Source organism: Drosophila sulfurigaster, chromosome 2R, assembly GCF_023558435.1.
Source record: "Drosophila sulfurigaster albostrigata strain 15112-1811.04 chromosome 2R, ASM2355843v2, whole genome shotgun sequence".
NCBI classification, from domain to species: domain Eukaryota; kingdom Metazoa; phylum Arthropoda; class Insecta; order Diptera; family Drosophilidae; genus Drosophila; species Drosophila sulfurigaster.
Genome location: NC_084882.1, coordinates 8,937,890 through 8,948,381, shown reverse-complemented (window position 1 = coordinate 8,948,381; position 10,492 = coordinate 8,937,890). Strand labels below are relative to the sequence as shown.

Below are 10,492 nucleotides of genomic sequence, written 5' to 3'. Positions count from 1 at the left end.
CGGTCATACATATATTTTGCATTTTAATATTTGTGTTAATTATTCAATGCTCATTCCGTTTATTAAAAATCACTGCTGTACGGCTTTACTCAACCCTCTAAAATGTCACAATTAGAATTTTGATTTACATGCTAGCTTAAGGATATTTGCTGACTACAAATGTGTAGTAAACCTAACATAATGTTGAAATATTGATTAAATATAGCTGGACTACTGTTTGATCCAGAGATATTTGCATATTGCCATTTGATAACAATTCAAACAGAAGCGTAAATAGCCCAAGGCCATCATAAAAAACGTATGCTCTTATTTACTCAATCATCTGTGACTATGTGTGTGTGCGATTGTGAGTGTGTTTTTCTTTATATTTAATAGCTAGGCTATAAAAATCCCTATTTACATGTGTACACTTGATGCCTGCGCAAACAAATTTACATTGGAGATGCGCATTTAGGGCCAGCTCGAGGCTCGTCGAATATATGCTAAGTATAGATATATATATATGTAAGTTTACATACATATATAGATATGGCTACTAATATATTTAGGTAAGGCATACATATAACTAATACAATAATCGCTTATCCGAGTACATGCTATCCCAGAGTCGCAGTTTGTCGGCCTCCGGCAAATCAATCACCTGAACGTCATGTGAAATATTCAAGCACTTGAACACCGCATCCTGTTGGGAGATGGGCAGCCATGGCTGTGCCTGTGCTTTTGGCTGGGCATCTGTCGGGTCGCCCAGCGGTGTATAGTGCTCTTCCTGCATGACCAGTGGTATGTTGGGATCTCCGGATGCGGCAAAATGCACCAGAATGGAGACCAGCCGACGAATGGTCTTGAATTCAGCCGTGCGTCGCTTCAGCTTTTTGGCAGCCCCGTGATAGAACAAATAGGATAAATCATCGCCATGACACGTGCCGCGCACCTTGCGACCACACGTTATAATCCGTACCATGTTAAAGTGCTCTGAATCGAAATCAAAGCGATAAAGGTATGTCGGCGCCTTGGGCGCATTCACGCTTCTCGACAGCAAAGTGCGGTGGATGCCATGCCAGAAGTATTTGTATGAGCAGAGCTGTAAGTAATACAATAACTATTATTTCTATACTGATTGCTTCTGCTTCAGCTTCAACTTACATCACTGTATTCGAGTAAGGTCTTTTGGCTTATTTCCTTATCACCAAAGTAAGCCTCCTTCAGCAGTCTGCCAAAGGCGCGTCGTTGATCCGCATCCAAACCGGCATCTTCGGGCGACAGATACGCACAGTCGCCCAGCTCGTGAAGCAGTTCGGGCCACTTGCGCACCTCGGGAAAGACAAGCAGTCCCTCAAAGGAATTGCCGCCAACCACCATGGGTATTTCATTGCCCCAGCAATGGCGCATCATCTCAATGGGGGGTTTGGGAATCACACAGTGCGAAGACTCGTATGGCTCAACGGTGGGTGCAAAGCAGAACATTACTTTACGCTGATGACGTTCATCCATCGTGACAATTTCCTCCGCCATTCGACACATGCTGCTCGCCTTTGTGTGCCGCAAATGATTCAGCACCTCACGATCGGTCAGCTCACCCGAATACCCTGTGGCCTGAGCCAGACGATGAGCCCAGTTATGTTTGGGTGTAATGGACCAAGGAGACATGGCGGAGCCGGACATGAGCACAGCCTTGTGAAAGAGATTGCGTGTCTGTTCAGTGAGCATCAGGTAATGTGTTGAGGCACCTCCGGCGCTCTCGCCCATCACTGTAATATTATCAGGATCGCCACCGAAGAAATGACAGTTTCGCTTCACCCAGCGTAGAGCAAGCACCTGATCTTTAAGACCCGCATTGCCAGGCACATCGAGCTGCTCGTCGTCCAATGTGAGAAAGCCCAGTGGACCCAGGCGATAGGCGATGGTTACCAGCATCACATGTTCCATCATAAAGTAATCAGGACTATATAAATCCCTCGAAGCTTCTCCCATTTGGAAGCCACCGCCATAGATCCAGACCAGGACTGGCAGCGGCTTTTGTGGATGCAACTGCAATTATGAAGAAAGTTATAGGTTATGGAATATCAATAAAGGTAATGTTCACATTGAACTCACTTCTCTGGAGTACACATTGAGGTAAAGGCAATCTTCGCTGCCCTGCACCTGATTCAGCACCAGATTGACCTGACATGGCTTCGACCTCTCTCGTGTGCAGCGTTTCACCTCCGTCCAATGATCGGGCTCAACTGGCGCCCTAAAGCGTAGTTCACCCACAGGCGGTTTGGCGAATGGGATTCCCTCAAAACTGTAGTAGTTGTTGCCATAAATCGAACGCCATTTGACGCCTTTTACCTTTCCGTAAACAGTGTCGGCAATAACCTTATCGTTGCTCCTCAAACGCTGCTGTTTTGTCTTGAACTTGACATAGCTAATAAACGAAACATAGAAAATGAGAGAGATACGAGGGTGAGAATAGTGTTGAGTTGTAAATGTTATTGCAAATCAAGCGAGACAGGTGAGTGCACTTAAAGCCAATCAAGTGCCAAGTGTTTGGATAAACATTCAGACTTTTTGTTTGTAAACATTACCCAGACTTTTGGGCGTGCCACTCGCAATATTTTCGTTCATTACTTAAACAAAACAAAATGCCAATCGGCTAATTTAAATGATGAGATTGATTCGTGGTATATAAACAGCGGATATCCTATAAAAAAAATTGAAAAAATGTCGACAAACGGGAAATCCTTCACTTTAAACATCAGAAACACATTTAAATTAAATAATAAAATTGGCTATCCAAAAGAATATCTAAGTATTTTAGTTGCTATGGAAAATTGGCAATCATCTTCTTTTATTCCTAATAAATTATTGTAATTTATGCAAAATAATCTATTTCCGAGTTTTACACATTCCACGTGCTTTTTTGTAATTCCAGCTAGACTGGTTCGAACTGACAATGTCTATTATCGAACGGAAATTTAGAACTTAAAAATAAATGATAACCATTACCAGATAATTTGATAAGTGCTCGTATTATTATTACGTTCCTTAAGCCGTTAACACCCAGTCTAGTATATTATGTAACAGGGTATTAGTTGCAGGGGAAGACGAAAGCAACACGCTCGGCGCTGCCCCATTTAATATTTCAAGTGTGTTTAAGGCATTAGAAGCGGGCGAGTTATACGATGCGTGAGTCGATCTACAGCAGACGGGCTGATCGTCAATATAGATTTCAAATATGGTTAAATAAAAATGAAAACACTCGATATTCGACAACATTTATATGGCTGCAAATCATCGCATATACATATATCTACTGAGCATAGCACTCGCTGTAGTATGAGCCGCAATTAATTAGCAGCTGGCAGCTTCTTCTTGATCGCCAGTGAGTGTAACCTTGGGGTATTTCTCGAAATATTGCTCTAAGTAACTTGTGTAAATTATGCTTATAGTATATTCGTAGTGTTAATTACAATTTTCTACGAGATCTTGTTAAGCAAATAAGCTGTTGCCACTTTTACTTATATAAAATATATCAGCCAACAGCTTGAACAATAAAATTACATCAATATAGAACTGGTTTCTCAAATCAGCAGTTAATCTGAATACCAATTTATATTATGAGTGAGCTTGGGTTGAATATATAATACACAATAGAGTCGCACTCGATTTACAATGCGGAAAAAAGAAGCCGAGCAGCATCTGCTTCTGCGTCTATCACATGCGAAAAGAAGCGATTTGAATGCTCAACGAATCCACAAGAGAGACAAATAACAAACAACAAAATCAACACATTTGACATTGACATTGTATACGAAGCTGCCTATATAAATAATTTAAAATATGTTAATTGCAACTACAAACATAAAATCAACGGAAGACGGTCTGAGTCTACAACACGAAGTTAAATTTGTTAACTCTTTAATAAATGTTTAACGCAATTATTTTTTTTAACTACCTAAGAAAGAATATGGAAAAACCTTGCATAGGAGTGTTTAGGTGCAAAATATGTATGATAACAGCCAACCCTCTTTTTAATAGATATCATATCTTAATAAGTTTTCATGTGGGTAATTTTTAAATTACCACAAATAAAGATTTCTAATATTATGTGATAGAAAAGTAGGAGTACAACATGACAACTATTCCAAGTACGCCCAAGTGTATCTATAATAAAGATTTAATAATTTAATGCCTGACCTAAAAAAGCGATTTGAAAAATCTGTATAACCCTCTCACACTGAAAAGAATGTGCTGCAACCCAAATACACGACAATTTCGTTCCTCATTTATGGGATGCCAATTAGTCTAAATATTTTCTTACCAATTTGTCGAGAATTGCAAGAGTGTAAAATAAAAATGCCAGAAATATAAATAATATTGTATAATTCCTGCAGAAACGATAAGAAAAATCAATCAATATTTGAATACATCAGCATCCTCGTCAACGATGCAGGTCAATGGCATTTCGCTCGAGCGAATTTTATTTTGCCTGCCAAAATGTTTAAAATTTTCCATTTATCAAAATCGTGCAATGAAGTGTAAGGCAATGCAAATGCCAAATAGAAATGCAATTTTAGCAGCCAATGATAGATTTTGGCTAATAAAAGAATAATCCAGAAATATTGCCAACAATTTATAAATACGGAAAAGGCAAAATTTATTTTTATTGCTTGCAAATTAAATTGGAAATTACATTTTTTTGTTATACTTGTTTTCATCTGAAGTACTCGTAAATAAATTCAAGAGAGAAAATATTTTCATAAATTTGCTGTTCATAATTATAAAAATTCATAATTTAGAACAAACATATTTGAATGATATTTTTAGTGTTACATTTCTAGTTTAATTAGAGTGCAAAAGAAATCATCAATAAGCAAGAAGAAATAATTGTGGCCATTTTCATAATCAATAGTTCTATTAATTTAATTTGATTCAATGTTTTGTTTATCATTCACAGAAGTGTCTGCCAATAATGCAATATAAGCAAAAAGTCATAAGCTCATGGAAAGACCAGTTTTAAAGCAAATATTTTATTGACTCTTCAGGTTGACGTAATTGCAATTTCGGCACAACTTCGGAATTTGTTTTCTTTCAAAGAGTTTCTTAATGTGACTTGTGACATTTGCAGAATTTTTCGTAAAGTCACCGCAAAACGTGATCTTTTGTGGGTTCACTTCAAAGTGACAATAAAATCTTAATCTTGACATTGGCCGGCTAGTCACAATTTCATATTAATTGGCGAAAGTTGCAGGTGATAATGAAATTGTCGATGTCATGTGGTAAGCTAAGTAAACATATAATTTATGTAGTTGAGGGGCATAAACCAAAAATGACGCATTTAGAAAACCAACAAAAAATGTTTATATACATAATGTCGATAATGACACACGCTTCCAGTAGTCTCTCTACAAACTCGAATAAATCTTATCAGTTTATTTGATATTGATACTTTAGAATTAACAGTAGACAGAACGCTTAAACTGATAGCGAGTTCATGCGAACATAAGTCTTAAAAAAAAAAGCGAGCCATTGTCAACCACTTGCGAAAATACAAATGTGAAATCACTTTCAATGGATGGGTAAGGTCCAGAGTACAAGCCACATTTCCAGACAGCACATTAAAGTCAATAAGGTGAGTCGACAATGCAGACAACACGGATGCAATAACATATATTTCTATTTATAAGACCTCCAGCTGTAAAGTGAACCGGATTCTGAGCAACCTATGAAGGCCTGGCACGCTGTTGATAAGAACAGAGACTCTCAGGCTCTCGCCTCTGACGCGGCTGTCATAATAATATACATATTTTATTTTATAACTCTGATTTCTCAAGTCACTGCGATAAGAAATGGTCACGTTACTGAGCCACATACAGCCGGCTGACATTTGAACTTCACATCAATTTGATTGCAGCTCCTCATTGATGTTTGTGAATCGATAGCAAATGTCAAAAAGTTCAATACCGAGGCATCATTGGCTGTGGTTTCGCTTTGATTTCTAATTGCAATCTATTTAAGCTCGTGCAAACTTAACCTCGATTTAACGTGGAAGTGTTAGACTTATTTTCAAATTGTTGTTCAATTATTTTAATACACAATCCATTATGAGTTCTCTGCTGATTTCTTATCGAGATAAAAAATGAATTATGGGAATAATGTCGACGCATTTACACGAAAGTACCGAACATTTTTATGATTAATTTTTTTCTTATTTTTTGTTTATTACGAATTGCGGTACAGCATAAAAATATATATTTATTTATATTTTACTAGAATTTGAGTGAATAAGCAAATATAGTGCATACACGGAAATGAGTCGTTGCATCCAATTAAATAAATGGAGTTTATATATTAAAAAAGATTGCATATATTTAAATTGCAAGTTAAAAATCACTTAATTTAACTCGCAATTTTGTTCAATTATACTTAATACCGCATGGCTGTAGACATATTGTATAATAATATGAATTGAATATGCAATTCAATGCGAAAGCACTTACCTTAATGCAATACGCATCTGATCGGCAATGGCAATATCGAATGACATCTTGATGTGTTTCCACGCTACCGCAAAGTAAACGCGATTTGATTCCTTGCCACTTGGCAATTAGTTGCGCTGGCGTCAATCTGAGATACACACACACACACTGTTACACACACTCTCGCCCACAGAGAAAGCACGATTGGCGAGTTTCTTGAAATCCCAGTAAAAATAAACACACGACAAGGCCACTTTGCCAAGAGAATAGCGTAAAAAATTAATAACGCCTACGCGGCGTATGCGCAACACAAAACGTGTCAATCGCCCTTTTCAGCCTTGCCTTTTTATCCTTGGCTTTGCTAACACTTCCGATTGATTTTTATGTGATTTGTATAATGATTTTGCTCCAATTTTTTAACTATTTGAAATAATAATTTCGACAATTTATGTTGTCTCTTGTTCAGTTTGATTTAAGTAAATTGCGTTAAATTTGTAGACACAACCACATGATGATCATCACCATAAAACTCAACTCAACTCGTTCCACTTCTTACCGGCAATTGAAGCGCGTTGCATTCGCGATGCTCTGTGTTAAATTAGTTGAAAGCGCTGCTTTATTTAGTTATTAAAACGCCGGCTTTGGGCATTGGCTTGTTGCGTTTTACTCAGGGGTTGCTCGTCTACTGAGCATGTGAAGTAGGCGCCGGCTAAGTTTAGTGGTCGTCAACGGTCTACGGTCGACGCTTGACGCTCGACGCTCATCGCTCGGACTGCCGCATGAGCACGCTAAAAACACACACACACACACATTCTCATACACAATCGCAAACACACACACAATCGAACACACTCTGAAATTTACATGCGAGCTGTTGCTGTTGCTTGTGCTATTGCTGCTGTTGGGGTTTCCACTCATTTACTCTTTACGGGCCTAGCTAGCGTATGAGTGATATTCTAGCTGTGCTCATGTATTTGTGCACATCTGTCTGTGTGTGTGTGTGTGTGAGTTGTGTGTGTACACTGCCATGTTTCGCACTCAAATGCCCATGGCATTGTCTGCTCGAGTGAGTTTGCTTGCTGCCTGTGCTGGGCGCCGTTGTTTTGTTTAAACGTTATCGTTTTTGTTGTTGCCTTTGTTTATTGTTTATAGCATGTGCACAGACATGTACACAAAATAGTTTCAACTATTGCTTTGCTGCTGCTTCTGCTGTTGCTGCTATTGTTGCAGCCAGTCACTTGTTGTTGTTTGTTTGCTGTGTTTGACTTTGGGTTTGAAATTCCATTGTTGTTTTTCTTTTTTGGGCTTTTATGTGTGTAAATTGCACTTTTTGTACTGTCACACATGGCGTATGCTCAACGTGTGTCCTTTGCTTTGTTTTCGGGGAATGTTAATCAACAGTTTGCGACAAGTTTATAGTTCAAATCGCTAGAGAGGTGTGTAAGCAATTATAAAGCACTACCAATGCCCTAGATTATTATTTTCCATTGAAAATGTTAAACGGACTCGACTGCTTGGCAAATAAATCCTAATAATACTTGTTTTGATTTTTATTTCATCGCACATCTAGATAGAATCTCTCGACGAGGTCTTTCCAGCTAATGAAAAAACATACTCAACTTGTTTTATCTATTACAATTTTCAGTCCACTCGAGATTACTACACCGTTAATAATTTTTTGTGTTTAATACACAATATGGCATGACATTAGTTGCGGCAATTACCGTAATTAAAACGGTGAATTCGTTGCTGTCTGTTGTGAGAATGCCTATAATGATAATGTTGATTGCAACAACAAACCAATCTATCAATAATATAAATTGAACATCAATTTGAATATATGTATATAGTAGTAATTGCATGCAAACACAATTCAATTGTAATGCACTCTTTAAAGTTTAACATTCAGCCAAACCCATGCATATTTGCATAATTTATAAATATTCCATTAATATAAACTCTGAAGCCTTTGTTAAATAGTAAAAAATGCAGGATAGGATTACAAATCAATTCGCCTAAAATTACACGGTTTCATGGCATTTAATCAAATAATATCAAAAGCATTACTCTTGGCAAATATTGATTTTTGTTTGTTGATATTAGCATATCTGCTATAATCGCAATTGATATTCTGGCAAAAAGTAGCTTAAGCTTTACAGATTTTCAATTTGATGATTAATATAATTACTATAATTATAACGAATATTTCACCGAGGGCTGCATGTTAAAAGCTTAACAACTTTAACAATATTATTCTGAAATACTAATGAAAACAATGCGGCATAGCACAATAAACTTATTGCGTCAATGGGCTTGACCTCGTCAGCCGTCTTTCAAATTCGTATGATTAGCTATTAACACATATAATTCACATTTTATTCACTCGTAATTGTATATTTAATCTGCCTATACAATTTAAAAATTATTCTCAATTAGCTAGTCAACAATCTGATGTATCTATTTAAAATTGCAACTGGTACTTCAAACAATTACATCGCTGCTTAATTGTATTAAATTCTTGATTAAAAATAAATGCCTTCAAATATTACTTCCTCTGCAATCATGTGGAAGATCGCAAATGGAAAACTATGCCGAAATACTCGTAATATATTTATTTATAATACGTATGCTAGTTTTTCTTTGTACTTGTAATTACATTCTTAGAATTATCAGGCCTGTCGTCATCTTGAACTTGAATTATATTAATAGCCTCTAAATTAATTATCAAGATCACAAGCGGCAACATCTCTTAGAGCCTGAATAAGCATTGTGTGTGACATTAAATTTAGCTAGTTTCCATGGTAAATTCCCTTCTGGACAACTTGGTAGCTTGCCTTACCATGTTGCCGTGTTAACTGTGAATTATGTAATGGCCAAACAGACAGAACTTGGCATGTAAATAACTTTGCAGATTCCATATTAGTGGCAGTTTAGAACATCATTTAAGTTAGATTATATTAAGATCAAAGAGCTATACCCAATGTTATCTTAGTAATCTAATGCTTTAAAAATAATTTAAACAGCATAAAAACAAACACTAGTTTAATTAATATTGGTTTATGTAAAATTTTGAAGTACAGCCCGGCCTGTCTGTCTTACCCTAAAGAAGATTTAAAATTTGTACTGTCTTGTTTTGTCTTATTAAGGACGTTTTTCGGCATTCTTTTTGGTGAACTCCTCAGCCGTTTTCATAAACTTTTTGTTATCCTTTACGTACTCTTCCGCCAAATCGGAACGCAGTGGATGCTCGGGCTGTGGACTATGCACAATGTCAATCAACGATTGAAGAACCTGCTCGGTTCGTGTGGTTGGCTTCCAGTTGTCGGCTGTGATAATTGAAAGGCAGACTTCGCCCTTCTCATTGATATTGGGATGATAGATCTGCGTTTTAAAGAGTATCTTTGGTGGCAAAAACGGATATTGAGTCGGGAAACTAATCTGAATGCGAAAGGCGCCCTTATTATAAGGTGCTTTCTCTGGCACTAAGAGTCCTGTCCACAGTAGCAACGATTCGTCCGAGGCTTCAATGTTGCGCAGTATTTTCGATTTGGGAAGCTAAAATATCGCTCAGTTCGCGACTCAAACGACGTGAAGCAGACATTTTTTTTGGTTGTGGTTTTGTATTTTAAACTTTTTTTTGTGGACAACAGTTGTTAATTTTCTAAGTACAAACAAATTTTGGTATTATTGAAAAGCTTTTGACAAGCCTATTGTGTGCTTAAAAATAGTTAACAGTTTTAAGGCCATTTTTATAAACTCATATTGAGGTTTTCTTTTATTGCAAAGTTCATTTTCAAAAAAGTAGATCTGTATTGTCATCAAACATACTTTCCCATACATTAAGTTTAGGCCATTCAGGTATATCAACAAATTTCAAATCGTCGCTGATACTTAAGCACTTGATTGTATCGTCGGCTTTCCGCGCAGGATCCCAAGTGATCATATCCATACCATTAATTTTGGAGCTGTTGGGATTACCGGTGGTGGCAAACAGCTTATATTGTAAAGTTCTTTTTCAAAATAGCAGATCT

The 10,492-nt window shown here is 37.0% G+C and overlaps 2 protein-coding genes across 2 annotated transcripts; both read right to left on the bottom strand.

The window, feature by feature from the left end:
• Window positions 1-7,167, bottom strand: LOC133836882 (esterase B1). Its single transcript, XM_062267476.1, has 4 exons — window positions 6,483-7,167; window positions 2,095-2,407; window positions 1,144-2,028; window positions 1-1,081 (listed from the first exon to the last, which is right to left on the bottom strand). The coding sequence occupies exons 1-4, from the start codon at window positions 6,527-6,529 to the stop codon at window positions 566-568; spliced, it is 1,761 nt and encodes a 586-aa protein (XP_062123460.1). The 5' UTR covers window positions 6,530-7,167; the 3' UTR covers window positions 1-565.
• Window positions 7,168-9,486: 2,319 nt separating this feature from the next.
• On the bottom strand, window positions 9,487-10,383 carry LOC133836897 (ubiquitin-conjugating enzyme E2-18 kDa). The gene is given in 2 exon segments (XM_062267494.1): window positions 9,487-10,010; window positions 10,012-10,383. Coding segments are annotated over 2 exon segments (459 nt in total). The 5' UTR covers window positions 10,063-10,383; the 3' UTR covers window positions 9,487-9,602.
• Window positions 10,384-10,492: the final 109 nt, after the last annotated feature.

Excerpts from the sequence above, each read along its gene's own strand:
- LOC133836882 (XM_062267476.1), bottom strand. The coding sequence starts at position 6,529 with ATGTCATTCGATATTGCCATTGCCGATCAGATGCGTATTGCATTAAG. Across the intron at positions 2,408-6,482 it reads CAGATGCGTATTGCATTAAG|CTATGTCAAGTTCAAGACAA; the intron begins GTAAGTGCTTTC and ends TTCGTTTATTAG. Across the intron at positions 2,029-2,094 it reads TCAATGTGTACTCCAGAGAA|TTGCATCCACAAAAGCCGCT; the intron begins GTGAGTTCAATG and ends TCATAATTGCAG.